A 17109-nucleotide genomic window follows, 5' to 3' on the forward strand; every position below is an offset into this window, starting at 1 on the left:
CGTTCACGTGGTCGTTTCAGAGGCGTATCATCAATGTCCCGTGGTACCAGAGGTTGGGGTAGAACCGCAGCCACCACAGGCTCGAGTCTACAGGAGGTTAAGTCCACTTCTAAACCCAGTGCATGACTGGCTTCCCTCTCAACTGGGGGACCCCAGAGTGGGAGCACGTCTATGGGACTTCAGTGAGGTCTGGACGGAAACCTGTGCGGACACTTGGGTCCGAGATCTAATAATCTGGTTCTACAAGCTTGATTTCCAACTTCAATCCCCGAATCTGTGTTTTTACCACAGGTTTGCCAGTTTCCAACGACAGAGGTGTGGTCTTACAGAAAGCAATAGACAGGCTTCTGTCCATGATGGTGGTAATCCAAGTCCCCCAGTCATTAGAAGGGAAAAGGATTGTACTCCAGTGTTTTTGTCGCTCCGAAGCCGGACGGCTCGGTCAGACCCATTCTAAACTTAAAGGATCTCAATCCATATTTACGGATTTTCAAGTTCAAGATGGAGTCTCTTCAGTCGGTAATTGCAGGCTTGGAGGAGGGCGACTTCATGATATCTCTAGATATCAAGGACACCTACCTGCACATTCCCATTTGGCCACCTCACCACTTTCCTGAGATTCGCAATTCGGAATTCACATTTACAGTTTCATGCCTTGCCCTTCAGCTTATCTTCAGCCCCACGGGTATTCACAAAGGGATGCAATCGGGAAACCGGCTGTCTTAATTCCGACAGCCGGCTTCCCGACTGCTTTATCCCGGCGAGGGTTAAATGACAGGGAGACAGGCATCCGGCATCCCGATCGAAGGGATGCTGGGCGCCGCGAGCGGACAGCCACGGGAGGGTTAGGCTAAGGGGAGGGAGGGTCAGGCACCCCCCCCCCCCCCCCCGGAGGGTTAGGCTAGGGGGAGGGAGGGTTAGGCACCCCCGGGGGGGACTTAGGGTTAGGCATCCGCCCGGGGACTTAGGTTTAGGCAGCGGGGAAGGGGGGGGTTAGGGTTAGGCACTTTGGGGGGAGGTTAGGGTTAGGCACCCCTAAGGAGGGTTAGGGGGTTAGGTTAGTTTTTACTTACCTTTAGGACGATCTGGATTTCCAGCGCTGTCGGGCTTCCGTTGCGGGGAACTCTTCTTCTGTCGGCCTGCCGCTCCCGATTCGAACTGCCGGCCAGAGGGTCGGTGGTATTTCATACCGATCCCTTCACAAAGGTTATGGCTGTGATGATGAGTCTCCTTCGGAAACAAGGGCTCACTATTATGCCGTACCTGGACGACCTACTGCTGAAAGCGAATTCCAAGGATCAACTATTACAGGACATCACCGTGACGCACAACCTCCTCATTCGTCATGGCTGGATCCTGAATTTTCCCAAGTCGCATCTGCAACCGACAGAGATTGCAATTTCTAGTGTCTCAACGTGTGTTCCTTCCCCAGGACAAGATAACTTCCATTCAGGAGATGGTGCGGTTGGTCCTTCAACATCGGCAGGTTTCGGTTCATGCCTGTATCCGACTTCTGGGGAAGATGGTGGCAGCCTTCGAGGCTGTTCCGTACGGTCATTTTCACTACAGACCTTTTCAGCTAGATCTCCCATCACAATGGTCGGGATTCCACTTGTTTCTTCACCAACGAGTCAGGTTACAACCCAACACTCGTATATCCCTACTGGGGTGGTTAAACTCTGTTCACCTTACGGAGGGAAAGAGATTTGGAGAGTGGGATTGGACGCTACTTACCACGGATGCGAGTCTAAGAGGCTGGTGGGGCAGTAATTCTAGAGCATCACTTCCAGGGACGCTGGACAGCACAGGAATATAGAGTCTTCCAATCAACATATTGGAATTAAGAGTAGTTTTATACGCAATACAGACAGCAGGTCACCTTCTGAGGGGTAGAGCAGTCAGGGTCCAGTCTGACAACGCCACAGCAGTGGCATACATAAACAAGCAAGGAGGCACCAGAAGTCGAGCGGCCATGAAAGAAATCAGCCGGATTCTTATCTGGGCAGAAAGCTACGCAAGGTCGATTTCAGCAATCTTCATACCGGCGTTGAAAATTGGGAGGCAGATTACCTCAGTCGTCAGGATGTACATCCAGGAGAATGGGCTCTACATCCACAGGTGTTTTAGCAGCTGGTCCAACGGTGGGGTCTTCTGCAGGTCGACCTCATGGCATCCAGGCAGAACAATCAACTGCCCCTTTACTGCTCTTGAACAAGGGATCCACAGGCGGTGGCTGTGGATGCACTGTCAACACCATGGCGGTTCCACTTCATTTATCTGTTTCCTCAATTTCCCCTTCTCTCTCGAATACTTCAACGCATCAAGAGGAACAGGCCAAGGTCCTGCTGATGGCTCCGGACTGGCCTCGCAGAGCTTGGTACTCCAACATTCAACTCTGTTGGTAGGCAATCCGTGGCCCTTACCACTCAGAGAGGATCTACTCCTACAGGGTCCTTTAGTCTATCCAAACTTAAAGCAGCTACGTTTGACGGTGTGGTTGTTGAAAGTGCCATCTTAAGACAAAGAGATACCTTCCTAGGTGATTCCTACGATGCTTATAGCCAGGAAGGCAGTTACTTCCTAAGCATTACAATCGTATTTGGAAGGCCTATGTATCCTGGTGCGAACGTAGAGTTTTGCCTCCTACGGAGTCCAGTCTTCCCAGATTTCTGCAAGCAGGTTTCTCAGTTGGCCTTCGGTTGGGATCTCTGAAGGTACAAATTTCATCGCTCTGTTTTGTTCCAAAATAAATTGGACTGAATACCGGACGTGCAGACTTTGCTGCAGGGTGTGGTTAGATTGCAACCACCCTTTGTTCCTCCGACAGCTCCATGGGACTTGGACTTCGTCCTGTCTTTTTTACAGTCTTCTCTGCTCAAGCCTTTGGAGTTGAATTTAAATTATTTTTCATGGAAGGTGATACTTCTGCTGGCTCTGGCTTCTGCTAGGAGGGTGTCGGAGCTGGGAGCTTTATCATGTCATCCACCATATTTGGTGTTTCATGAGGATAGAGCTGAGCTACGCACCAGAATGGATTTTCTGCCTAAGGTGGTTTCGGCCTTCCACATCAATCAACCTATTGTAGTTGCAGTTCTTCCACAGGATTCTCCTTCTTCTAGATCCTTGGATGTGGTTAGAGCTCTCCACATATATGTAGACAGGACGGCAGCCATTCGCAAGACGGATACTGTTTGTTTTGTATGATTCTGCTCGTCTGGGTTGGCTAGTTTCCAAACAGACACTGGCTCGATGGATTAGTCTAACCATCCGACAGGCGTATATGGCCTCGTCTAGAGAACCTCCATCTTCCATTACCGCACATTCCACTCGCTCAGTGGGTGCCTCGTGGGCGGATGCTTGAGGCGTTTCTATGGAATCTCTATGCCGGGCAGCTACTTGGTCGGGCCGGCATACTTTTGTTCGGTTTTACAGATTTGACACCTTTGCGACCTCTGCAGTACAGTATGGTCGGTCTGTCTTGCAGGGTTCTCAGCACTTTCCCATCCGTGATGGTAGCTCTGGGACGTCCCCCACTGTCTTGAAGTCCTCCAGTGTCCCCTAGTGGATGAAGGAGAAAACAGGATTTTGGTACTTACCGATAAATCCTTTTCTCAGATTTCACAGGGGACACTGGGCGCCCACCCGGCGCTGTTCTTCCTGCCACACCTGTTATGCCTGTTGGCGACATGTTTGTTGTCTAGGGTGATATGAATGTTAGAGACATTTTTGTCTCTTGTATGATTCTATTTTCCGTTTTGTGTACTTTCGCCGCCTCCTTCTGTCAATCTTTTTTTCTCAGCCCCCCTCGGGCACGGTTCTAATACTGGCCTATAGGGGGGTATAGAGGGGAGGAGCTAGTCACACTTCATTTAAATTTAAAGTGCCTAAGCTCCACTCAGCACCGTCTATACCCCACTGTCTTGAAGTCCTCCAGTGTCCCCTGTGGAATCCGAGAAAGGGATTTATCGGTAAGTACCAAAATCCTGTTTTTTTTTTTGTTTTTTTTTATCAATAATATGATGGGACTTAAGAGTTCTACATTAAAAAATCAGAACATTTCCCAATTGGTAAGTGCATCATTTAACAAAAAAGGGGTAATCCAATGATACCCTGTAGAGGGTGGACATGCTAAATATAATTGCTCTGGAACCAGTACAAGGTAAATCATAATATTATAATTAATATATTAGTGAATATCTGTCAGTAGTAATGAGTCTGGCAGAAGCGTTCCCAGGCTGCATGAAGTGTGCTAGGTTTCCGCACACATTCCTGAAAGATGGCAGAAAGAACATGGTGCAGGACCTACTGATCTCACATTGGCTCCTTTCAGTCAGTGTTATGGCATTATTGCAATTTTATATAGCCTTTTTTTTTTTTTTCTATCAAGGATGGTGCGTTGGCTGTTGATTGCAATGATGTCTTGTCTTCTGGTGTTATAAAACAATAACTGGTTGCATTCCTGGCTAAGTTTGCATTATAGCAGTCTTGGTGTTTTAAGAGTGAAAAGAGGAATTAATTTCAGTGAGAAGGATTCCATTTCTCATTCCTGAATGACAAAAAATGGCAGGTTTTGCCTCGCACCCCATACAGGTGTACAGAAAAAGTGCCATGTTGGTAGTGCTGTAATTATTTTGATATGTGATTAACCTGGGGTTTGTGGTGATGCCTGGTGGCACAGCACCAGTACCGGAATCTCCCACCACCACATGTAATTTAATTAATACACTTTAATGCGGTTTTGTGCAGGGAGTATAGCATACTTACGAAAGTAGTAATATTAAACAGCAATTTGCATCCAGTATAGAATTCCTTTTGTGGCAGGGTGTCCTGTGCGAATGCACTGTGGGGCTCATGTTTGATGCTCTTAAATTGGTTTGACAACTGTTATTATTGTTCAGGTATTTTTGGCCTGTGACTTTGTATTTTTATTTATTGCCTACAAAAAGACAGGATCTAGATCAGATTTGGGAAACTGGAGCCCTTTGACACTATGCTATCCTCTAAAACCTCACTTGGTGCCCCCAGATCCTTCCTGCCTTATTGTCACATTTGTTTCTTATAGGTTATAACATTTATATACAATACCTGCTAGTATGATGCTACAGACACTTGTCTTTATTTTATTAAATGTATTGTTCTAACTTGTTACTGCTATTAAGGTTAATGTGTTGTCCTTTTTTGAGGTCTGTCCTTGTGGCCGCTGAAATGTATCCGTTGCCTAACACAGAGTTAGACAATAGGTTTACTGTACATCATTAAATATAGAATATTGTTAATTTTACCATTTTATAATCTGTCAAAACTGTAGTGCTTCCTTTCAAGCTCTTAAAATATTTGCACATCTGCTTTTTCCCCTGTAGAGTTGTCGGCACTTCCTTTGGTAAAACTGGATTTTTCATGTAATAAAATTACAGAGATCCCAGTAAGTTACAGGAAGCTACGCAACCTGGAAGCATTAGTACTGGATAATAATCCTATGCAGTTACCTCCAGCACAGGTAGGTGAGCCTGCGGAAATGGTTCTTGTTTTTTAAAAGTCACTTCTTTTAGAAATAGAACTGTTATCAATTTTATTCTAACTGCACATGTACAGAACCAAAAATAATAAGAACCTGCGCTTCACAGATGGCAGCTATAGGTGTCAAGGGGTAATCCCTATATGTACCCCAAAGAGAACATGTCAATAACAAATTAAGTAGTCACCTCAGCGCACAGTATACAGATAATCAAAAAGTAGTAAAGTGTAGTAACTGTATCAAAACATCCAAAGTTAATAATAAAGTTCTGTCCAATTCCACAAAAAAAATTAATGAATATAAAAATTCCACTGTACAGAAGATGTAGGGAATATTTTACTTTTAGTTTTCAAAATGGCTTATTCATAGAAATCTTCAAACTCCCGTATCACATCCGTTCATATAAAAGAGAGAGAAGGACCACCATAGTGCATTATCATTTAATTTGAGTAAAAGATAAACATCAGATTAAAAACACATCCACAATAACAATAGTAAAATTAAAGGCGTACCAGAGGGTGTGGGTGTAAACAGATTACACCTAAATCGCTTGAAAAAACACTCCCTGGGAACAGGAATCTGTTGAATCTCGGCAACCTTTAGCCTTTTATCCCATTGGTGGATCCCTAATGGAATAATAGTCTCACTAAAACATATGTGTATGAACCTTACATAAAACTGGTACTTCTACTTATTGAAATAGTCACATACATACAAAAAATGCTTGAAAGAATCAAGAAATAAACGCTGGAATGGAACGCGGGAGTGCCCAACTTCCGGTCTGGCCGTGACACGCAAGCGTCATATACAGGTTAGGCTTTCCGAGGAGGGGAGGTGTCATTATTACCATTCCCATTCGTGGTGGAACGCAAGCCCATGTCATATCCGCTCCGGCAGTGACCCGCACACGTCACTTCCGGTATCGGACGGGCAGAGTCTAATAGTGGCCGCTGCGTCATCCCTGTTCTTTGCCAAATACCTCTTATTCTCTTTCCACAGGTGGAGGGGTAGATAATGACTTCTATCTACCGCAACTTGCGAAGTTGTACACATGGTAATTAGCCATAATAGACAGACCCTTCCGAAGCCATCTTTAAAATGGGATCCCAGATCTAACCGGGAATAAAGTGCCAATAGAGGGGAGGAAACAATACATAAAAACATGTAGAAAAATACATAATAACAGGAAACAATAATCACATTGTTTAAAAAAACAGAACAAACATCAAATTAGTTCTGGTATATTGATATGTTTGTTCTGTTTTCTTAAACAATGTGACTATTATTGGCACTTTATTCTCGGTTAAATCTGGGATCCCATTTTAAAGATGGCGTTGGAAGCGTCTGTCTATTATGGCTAATTACCATGTGTACAACTTCGCAAGTTGCGGTAGATAGAAGTCATTATCTACCCCTCCACCTGTGGGATGAGAATAAAAGAGGTGTTTGGCAAAGAACAGGGATGACGTTTATCGTAGCGGCCACTATTAGACTCTGCCTGCCGATACCGGAAGTGACGTGTGCGGATCACTGCCGAACCGGATATGACAGGGGCTTGCCTTCCACCACGGAGGGGACTGGTAATAATGACACTTCCCCTCCTCGGAAAGCCAAGCCGGATGTGACGCTGGGCACTTCCGCGTTCCTTTCCAGCGTTTATTTCTTGATTCTTTATTCTTTCAAGTATTTTTTGTATGTATGTGACTATTTCAATAAGTAGAAGTACCAGTTTTATGTAAGGTTCATACACATATGTTTTAGTGAGACTATTATTCCATTAGGGATCCACCAATGGGATAAAAGGCTAAAGGTTGCCGAGATTCAACAGATTCCTGTTCCCAGGGAGTGTTTTTTTTCAAGCGATTTAGGTGTAATCTGTTCACACCCACACCCTCTGGTACGCCTTTAATTTTACTATTGTTATTGTGGATGTGTTTTTAACTGATGTTTATCTTTTACTCATAAATTAAATGATAATGCACTATGGTGGTCCTTCTCTCTCTTTTATATGAACGGATGTGATACGGGTGTTTGAAGATTTCTATGAATAAGCCATTTTTAAAACTAAAAGTAAAATATTCCCTACATCTTCTGTACAGTGGAATTTTAATATTCATTAATTTTTTTGTGGAATTGGACAGAACGTTATTATTAACTTTGGATGTTTTGATAGTTATTACACTTTACTACTTTTTGATTATCTGTATACTGTGCGCTGAGGTGACTACTTAATTTGTTATGCACATGTACAGAAGCCAATGCGATTTTTGTGAATGGGATCTTGCTGGGTGCATATGTACTTGTTGTGCATTTAGCAATGCAGTACTCCTGCTGAATGATTCTATTAAATTAATTGGCTGCAACCCTGTGAGTGCTGGCTTCCAACTCTCTTCCATTGATCTAGATTGCATACAGAGGCTTGTGTGTAAACACACCCTCTATGTGAAACAGCAAAGTTCCTACATCCAAATTGTTTGTTTAACAAAGGAAGTAGTTAATTTGTAGTATTTTTAAATACCTTTTTTTTTTTTCCCTGTCTTTTTCTACTTCAGTGTCCATAGGGGGTCCACAGGGTTGACCTTGGGGTATAGGTTGGGAACCAAATCCGGGCACCACGCAGTTAAAGCTTTTAGCTCCCAGGATGCACTGGGTCCACTCTCCCTATAACCCCACCCCCAAGCCAGAGGCACCTCAGTTTCAGTTGGTGCCCGGCCGGAGTCGGGTCACTGTTAGCGCAGGGGGAGCTGATTAGCAGCCCCTAAGCTTTCTTTTATTTTTTTAGGGACAAAGCTTTTTCTAAGGACTTTGGACTCTTCAGAGCGGCAGCGTCGGACTGTCCATAGGACGTCTAAGCTGCCGCTCCGTCACCCCGCTGGCGCTGAGACGCCAGTACAGATCTGGGGATCTCAGCGGGACCCCAGAGTCTGTACTAGCCGGACTCTGCGGGCGCACAGGACTGCTGCCAGATTCACGGGGAGCAGGTAAGGCGCGGGTCACCGCTTGCGGTGATCCGCGCATTTCAAATGCAGTCCTGTGCCTCCGGTCTCAGGGGACAGACCGGAGGCGCCGGCAGTGGCGGCGGGCCCCCATACCCCGTGTGTCCACTAGACCACCAGGGACTTAACGATCGGTGCAGGGAGCCGGCGTCCCGGGGGTTAATAGCCGGCCAGGGGAGGCAGCCTTCCCTGTTACAGCGGCTCCTCCCCTCAGCTCAGCGCGCCTTTCAGTATCCATAGTCTGGCGTCGCTGAGCTGCTTCCTCCGCGGGCCATGCTTCTTCTGAGGTCTCCAGCGGCCATTTTATCTCTGTGGTGCAGCAGAAATCTCTCAGGATGGCAGTTGGTCCAGTCCCCCTGCGTACCTCCCCATCAGGTCAGTGTACACAGCGCTGTAGCCTTCCCAGGCACTGAATCTGGGTAAGTTGAATGCAGTGTAATAGTGCAGTATATTATATGACATGTTTATGCATATATCTGCATTGTATGTGACTTATGCTAGTGCTGACTGTCTGTACTTTATTCTCTCACCTGTCAGTGAATATCTATCCCTTTTCTTTATCTGCCCTACTACAGCTGTACTTAGGGTGGTTCTGAGACCTCACATTTATATACTTGTTAATATTTGTGAGGTTTGTCACATACTGTTGCGTGCTGCACGTTGCCATATTTTAGATGGAACTGTGTGTTGCATACGCTGAAAATGGGTCCCTGCAGCTAATTTTTGGCATCAGTCAGGACCAGTATAGCGCTGCTTAATATTTCCGCCAAGAGGGTTGGTCAGATATGTCTGACCAGGAAATAGAGCGTTATACTGCACCCATTTTTACTATCCTGCAGGTCATGTGCTGCAGGTGTTAGTGCGGAGGATTTGACTCATAAAGGGTTCTGTATGTGGCGTCATCTGGTGCCGGCCTCTTTCACGACCCCCTTGGGCGGTTTGTTTTCTCGGGATCCTCTCAATTGCGGATCGCCGGGCGGGCCCCATTGTTGTACCTCACTTGGGGTTACTTCACCATACTGCCCTTTTCATCTCAGGGTATCTTGCAGCTTCTTGCACTCTTCCCCTGTGACACAGACTACCGCTCCCTGCAGGGGTTTTTCGCAGTACATGAATTCCCCCTGGTGCCACAATAGTCTGTCATTCCCCTTGCAGGGATTACCACAACAGCCACCCTGGGTGGATGTCGTTTTCTACGAAACGCTAATTGGCGTGGTTGACGCCCTGTGGTTACTTCCCAGTTGGCTCTGCCGTGAACTGGATACTGTTTTGGGCTCTTTCCCTCTTACACGGGGGGAAGCCTGTTTCAGGTATTATTATCCCTGCTTTAGGGCTGGTAGCAGGTCCATTCTGGTAGAGTGAATGTTGACCTGCACATATATCATACACCCTCAGTCTTACATGCCTTCGGGTTCCCTGGTGCTGACTAGCGGGTGGATCGCATGGCGGGACTCTGGCTGTTGCCAGATAGCAGGTGTTACAACAGTGTTTGGCCTCCTGTCCCAAATTCCCTGAGGGTCATCACGAGCCCCTCCTGGGGTGGATGGGCGTGTTACTCGTCTGATTACGGACGTTACTACGCCTCCCATTCCTGCGTGGTCGGATTCTTCGGATCCGTGGGTGGTAACTCTGCCTGAAATCAGTATACTTGCTTTCAGGGGTTGTTACCCATCCTACCATGGCTATAGCATGGTTGGTTAATACTATTGCATATTGGGCTGATGCATTTGTAACGTTTTTTCCCCTCCAACACGTCGGGGGTTCAAATGTATTTGGTCGCTCACGTAATATATGCAGTTGTCATAGGTGGAAATGCCTATATTGGATACGAGTCTCCTAACTTTCAGAGTTCCGGCTGCGACTGTATCCTCTGTAATACCCTATGGCTGCGCTTTGGGAATGCAGAGGTGCAGATACCATCTTTAGGGTAGATCTTGTTTGGTCCTGACCTTGACAAGATTGTAGTAACATTGGCAGTATTACTAACGACAAGTTTACCGCTTTCAGCTATGCCCACTACAAGGCCTCAGACTAAGTCTGTTAAGTCTTTTTGTCCTTTGGGTCAGCCTAAAGGTCTGTTTCTTCGTAGACTGTCGGCATCTACAAGGGCCGACATATCCAGTACCGAGCAGGCCTGGACTGCCAGCCGATCCTGCTTCTGAACCTACAGATATCTCTTCAGCCTGATGGGACAGGCCTACAACTGGGAGATACCGATTTTCTCAGTTTGCCCGGTACTAGTGTCCGGTTGCCGTGGCTACGTGGGTAGGAGGGTATGCCCTCTCTTTGCTCAGGCGTCCTCTTTACAAGGGCCTTACAAATCCAGAAAGCTCTGCAGTTGTTGCGGTAAGCGGAGCTAATTAGGCCATCCCCACTATCGTAGTGAGGGACTGGTTGTTCTGCTTTCTTTCTGCGGTGGCTGAATGGTCCTCTTTGGCCTATTCTCTGTCTCAATTCCCTGAACCAGTTCCTAAAGCTACCTGGGCTCAGGAGGAAATCCCTATGCTCCATCATACGATGTTTGGAACCTGGGGACTTTATGGTATCACTGGATATACAGAACGCGTGCCTACGGGTACTTACAGAGACCTTTCCTCAGCATGGGCTGAGGTTTGCTGTATCACAGCAACACTTACAATTTTTCGGGCTCTGCCTGTTGGGACTGTCCTCAGCCCCACAGGGGTTTACCAGTGTTTTGGATTTTCTGACAGTTCTCCTGTTCAGTATATCCCAATGCTCCTGTACCTGGACGGCCTCCTGCCGGGATCACCGGGGTACTTTACAGCCAGGTCAGGATGACTGTGGCTTCTTCATGGTGCAGACGTTTAATCAACGGGGAAAAAGTCCTCCCTGCATCCCTCTCTGGGTATTCTTCATCTAGGATCCCTGCTGGATTCTCAGAATCTGAGAATTCTTCTGGCGTAAGACGGAATCTCCACTCTTCCATTAGGAGTACATGGTTGTCTACGCAGTCGACATATGTCTTTACACTCTGGGATGCATGGTCAAATATTCAGTGTCTGCCTTTGGAAGGGTGGAATGGGCTCAGTTCCACTCTGGTATCCAGTTCATCCTTTGGAGTGTTTTCTGGATTATGCCTCCATTTGTCCTCCCTAGGGACTCCTTGGGAGTTAGTAGTGGTTCTTTGTTCCCTCCGGGGACAGTCAATGGAACCGCTGGTTGTGATAGCCATTACAGGGTCTATTGCTTAGGCTCTCTCTTTCTCTCAGGGTGTTTATATCAACCAGGAGAGTGTCTGAATTGGGAGCGTTCTCATGTGGCTCCCTCTTCGGGAGGGCATCATGTCAGGGTGTGAGTTGCTCTCGCCCTGTGTTTCTTCTTAGTGGTTTTTAGGTTCCATATTATTCTGGAACTTAGGGTACGGCCATTCAGTCCCCAGTCCTCTCGGCTGGTGTGGCCTCATTGACTGTGGTCCGGCCTCTTTGGATTTATGTGATCCGTTCAGGTTCCTTACGGAAATCGGACTCCTTATTGGTGGTCTGAGATTTCTGGTTTTCACAGGAAAGGATGGCCGGCCTATAACCAAATGTTGGCTGGATGGCCTCATAGGTCTTCCTCAGGGGTCTATCCATGGGTAGGCCTTTCTGTTGTTGATGCTTGTTTTTTCTCGGGCCATGTAACCCTCATGGGCGGCTCGCTGTGGCGCCTCGGCTGTTTTGCCTTACTAGGTGGCCACGTGGTCTTCTGTCCACACCTTTTTAAGGTTCTAGGCATTGGTTTCCTTTCCCTCTCAGGATGCTTCCTTTTTGGCGACGGATTCTCCTCTCAGCACAGGAGCGTCCCCACCCTTGGTTGAACTGCTTTGGGACATCCCCAAGGTCAGCCCTGTGGACCCCCTATGGACCCTGAAGAAGAAAACAAGAGAACTTACCTTTTGTTATCTCTGTTTCTACGAAGTCCATAGGGTCCACAGGGCGCCCGCCCTGACACGCCTGGCTTCATATGGGCTGTGTGGCTGGTCACCGGTTTTCCGTCTCCCATTTCTGTGAGTATGGTTATTGAGTGTTCCAGTTTTCTCTCTCTTTTTCTCTCCTCCTCCGGCCTTTGGCTACTTACAAACTGAGGTGCCTCTGGCTTGGGGGTGGGGTTATAGGGAGAGTGGACCCAGTGCATCCTGGGAGCTAAAAACTTTAACTGCGTGGTGCCCGGATTTGGTTCCCAACCTATACCCCAAGGTCAACCCTGTTGACCCTATGGACTTCGTAGAAACAGAGATAACAAATGTAAGTTCTTACCATATCTCTTGTTTTATTGGTGTAAAAAGCAAGCACTTTGAAAAGTATTACAAAAATGTTTTTTTTTTTTTTTTTTTTAGAACAGTCATTATTTATTTTCACACTATAAAATGCTGTATTGGTTCTAGAGCTGAATGGCCAGATCCATGCCTTTTGTCATTTTGTACTTATTGGCCCTCTGAATCTGTGTGTGCAAACGTTATCCCTCTCAGGTTTTAGTCCTTGTTATTTACCTGGCGAATCTGTTTTTGTCAGGGATAAATATATTGGGCTATGACAGAAGCACATACTGTAGATTGCTGGATGATACAAGCATGTACTCCAAACTTGCCAAGGACCCTACTACCGAATATATACAGCAAACCCACATAATTGCAATAAGGGCATACTTAACAAGGCAGAGCACAATCTCCTAACAAAAAGCCAGTTATTACAGTATTTTACTATCTGCCCATGATTCACAAAAGACACTTCAATCCGGTCACCCCATAATTTCAGGGATGGACTTGCTAATGTCCCACTTATAACAATAAATACTTTTCTACAGTCATATATTCATATACAGAAATCATACATACACGATGCTACAAAGACACTAAACATACTTCAAAACACAGTATGGAAACTAGCCGCCAAGGATGTAAAATCATTATACACCTTAATCAACCATTAACAAGGCATTGACAGCTTAAAACACTACCTGAACAAAAACGTTGACCTCAATCCAAACAGAATCCATCATGTAAGGGATCAGAATCATACTTACACATAACTATGTATGGTTTGAGGGCCAATTCTATTTACAGCACACTGGGACGACAATAGGGAAGAGAGTTACCCCGAGTTATGCTAATCTCTTCATGAGCAGATGGGAGGACACAATCATCTTGTTGGATCATAGCTTGAGGGGCAAATCTTGTCCTGTTGACAAGGTACGTCTTATGTATAAAATGCATTGGCCTGTCTGTCCGGTTATGCATTCGGACACCCCTGCACCGATTTGGGATGAAACCAACCTGAGGTGGTCCATTTGGATCTTGGCCAAGTTTTAGGAGGGTTAGGGTTCCGGGCGGAGCTCCCGTTGGTGTACGCTGGGAGAACTTTCAATCGGAGAGCCTGTTCTGAGCCTTCCACTGGATGGCTTTGGATGAAAACTTCAGAGAGGGGTGGCAATTGGTCTGGGATGCCTAACTTAATAACTTGAAGATTTAAACCCGGGCAATGCCGGGTACTTCAGCTAGTAGAAATATATTCTTCGTATCGAAAGGTACCGAGGACCAACTCCAAATCTTCCTCACATACATTGACTCCAACACAAAAAAATCTCCCCTTCACCACCACATTCAGTAAAACCAGTGTAGGATTTCTGGGCTTCGACAGCTAAAGATGTCTTGCTGTACAAACCAAGAATTACCATAAAAAAGTGGGTATAAATAGTTACATATTGTCATCTAGCAGCCATCACCCAAATTGGATGAAAGCATTCCCACAGGGCAATTATAGTATTGAGGCGAAATTGCTGACAGATCAACAAATTCATAGACTAAGGAAATAACCTTCAGAAACTACTCGGATAAGAAATACAACCCACAGGTAGTTGAGGCAGCTTACGAAACAGCCAAAAATACAGACCGGGAAACATTATTCTACTACAAAGACAAGAATCAAAATAAACAAACAACGATGAAATCCTGTTCATCACAGTATTCCTATAACCAGCAAACCAAATATGACATGGATAAACAATGTTCTACCTATGAAACCCATAATCATTTTATGCAAAGCATCAGACCTAAAAACAAAGCTAGCAAAAACCACATCTTTGCCCGCCGCCTGGCTCACCTTCGTTTGGTATGCCGGGCGTCGGGCTCCTGGCAAAAGAATAATGATAGGTGTCGGGATTTCAACTTCTATCATTAGTCCCCTGTCGGGATTGCACAGTCGGGAAGGTATTTAGACCGTCTGGCTTCCTGACTGCATCCCGATTAGAGAACTCCCTCCCACTGAACCAATCTACACAACAGGAGTAATAATTAGCACACCGTTTAAGGCATTTACAATTGATTCTACTACAGCACCACTTCACCGACAAAGGTGTGAGAGTTTCACACACTTAGCTAGGACGGCGATCTGACAGTGTTGAGTGATAGACCATGGAACCAATAGCAGAAAACAAACAGCTCCCCCCCCCCCCCCTACCTGGACAATAAACAACCAATCAGAAGGAACGCAACATCAGTCCGCCCTATTTAAAGGGTGTCGGGAAATGAAACTGTACACTCTATCCTTAAAGTTTACAAAAGCTGAAACTTGTTGGATCTTATGCATTCCACACCTACAGACCAACCAGCTGACACCGAGCAAACCTACCATTAAGATCATGACTACAGAAGCGATACAACTCCCTCACCACCAGCTCCCACAACTACATCTTCTGGTGGCTGTATACACACCGCAGTACTCAATCACCTGGGCACCCCGCAACCCGAAGTGTTAACAGGAGGACCTGATGTAGTGACGTCTCGTCACCAGGGTCTGAGAGAACAGACCACCCAGCAGGAGAATACTGTAGCTACTCCGGCCGAGACACCTCACCGCATCGAGCATCTCTCTACCCACAGGCTCAGCAGTGGAGCATCTGCACTGCTTCCAGGAAGAAGTGATTCTCTATTACCGTACAAAGTGGTGGGGTAAACATAAGGGACATGTAGTGCTGGATGCCGCATCACCCTTGCAATCCCTAATAGTGAATTTATCTTCATCTGTGCAACACTTTCCCAGATAGAACTTGCGAACCTCACATACATCATCAATTATCTACCGTGTATAGTCGGGACTCCCTACAGGACTTTATATACCAGCAACCCGTAATTGGACTAGAACCACTCATACTCACCCCAATAATGCAGAAACCTGGTACTAAACCCATTGATCCCTACCACATCTGAGAACATTGTGTCAGCAGTGTAACAGCATGATGCGTATATCACCATATAAAAGTCGTTAGTAATCTTGACTATATCAATTAACAAACCTGGGAGTTTGGCAGTATAACACCACATATATGAATTGGCCTGTTGTCATGTATTGCTATTTTCTTTTTTGCAATATGTTAGGTTTTTGATTCTTTTGTAGTATGTTTGATAAAACAATCTAAATGCAGAGTAAAAATCTCGCACAACATAATACAAATACTTACAAAACACCACATTAGCTGAATATTATCCAACATAAAACAAACAAATTATTAGAAACAAACAAAAAACTGACAAAAACAGAAAACCGCACCCACAAGGGAGGGGATGGAACTAAAGGGGAGGGAAAAGTGTTGGAGGGTTGGGAGCCCTAGAGTGCAATACGATGATTGAGGAAGGCCCACTGCCATCAAAAACTACTTAAAAAAACCCTATCAAGGGAGAAATACCCAGACTCATATCGCAGACGTCAGGTATATGTCTGAAGATTTGAATTCCAGCCATGGGTGCCATGTAGAAGTGAACTCCTGTTTTTTCTCCCGGGTCACACGAAGGTCCTACATAGACGTATACATGTCCATTTGGGTGAACCAGTATTGCTATGTTTTAATTTTCCTTTATCCTGAACCGTTTCCAGTCCTAATTTTGTCAGGCAATAACCACAGCAAAATGTACATATTTTGTAGTACACTAACTGCAGACACATCAGGTATAGTGCTCACGTATACTCCTCTCTATTGATTGAGCTTTCATTTGTTGCCATTGTTGAATACATATCTTTCATTTCTAAACCGTTTTTAATGGAAAAAGGGTCCCTTCACCTATACAACTTTTACACAATTAAACCCACAAAATATAGTAAATATTTGGTTCTACAATAATTGTTAAATATTTTACATTACATATTAGAACTATGTGTGGATCATTAAAAAACAAAATAGGAAGAAATATATAATGGGACAGGTCCAATCAACAATGAGATTCTCACATATTTTTGAGTAATAAGGTAGTGTGATGGGATCACTGGTAAAGTGGTCTGTGGCAGGTACATTTGTCCCAGATTCCTGTCTTTTGTGTTTTAAACCCCCAGGAGAAAGTCTGCAGTGTAGCAGGCTTGAGTCTCGGCTTTTTGAAAAGCCGGTTTGGGACCTGGGGGTTGTGGGTGAGAGGAGAGGGAGGGCTCCACCCACGGCCACTCCAGGTTTTGGTTCTCGCAGCCTGGTAACAGGCTTGTTAGGGTTTCCACCTGAGAGTGGCCAATATAAGCCTAGTTTGGATAAGGCTGAGGGTCTCGCCTGGGAGAGCAGACAGGGAGTTTGCTCAGAGACACTTGAAAACCTAACTGTAAGTGTTGTGCTGTGCTTTTG

General features: G+C 45.5%; 1 protein-coding gene across 2 annotated transcripts in view; it reads left to right on the forward strand.

Annotated features, from left to right (window-relative positions):
* Positions 1-17109, forward strand: part of LRCH2 (leucine rich repeats and calponin homology domain containing 2) — a 181624-nt gene that overhangs the window by 38590 nt on the left and 125925 nt on the right. For both annotated transcript variants that reach the window (XM_088453038.1, XM_088453043.1), the window contains exon 5: positions 5361-5497. In XM_088453038.1, the coding sequence (XP_088309164.1) occupies positions 5361-5497 (137 nt within the window). The remainder of the gene's footprint in view (positions 1-5360; positions 5498-17109) is intronic.

Source organism: Taudactylus pleione, unplaced genomic scaffold (assembly GCF_031769625.1).
Source record: "Taudactylus pleione unplaced genomic scaffold, aTauple2 ptg000039l, whole genome shotgun sequence".
Classification (NCBI taxonomy): Eukaryota; Metazoa; Chordata; class Amphibia; order Anura; family Myobatrachidae; genus Taudactylus; species Taudactylus pleione.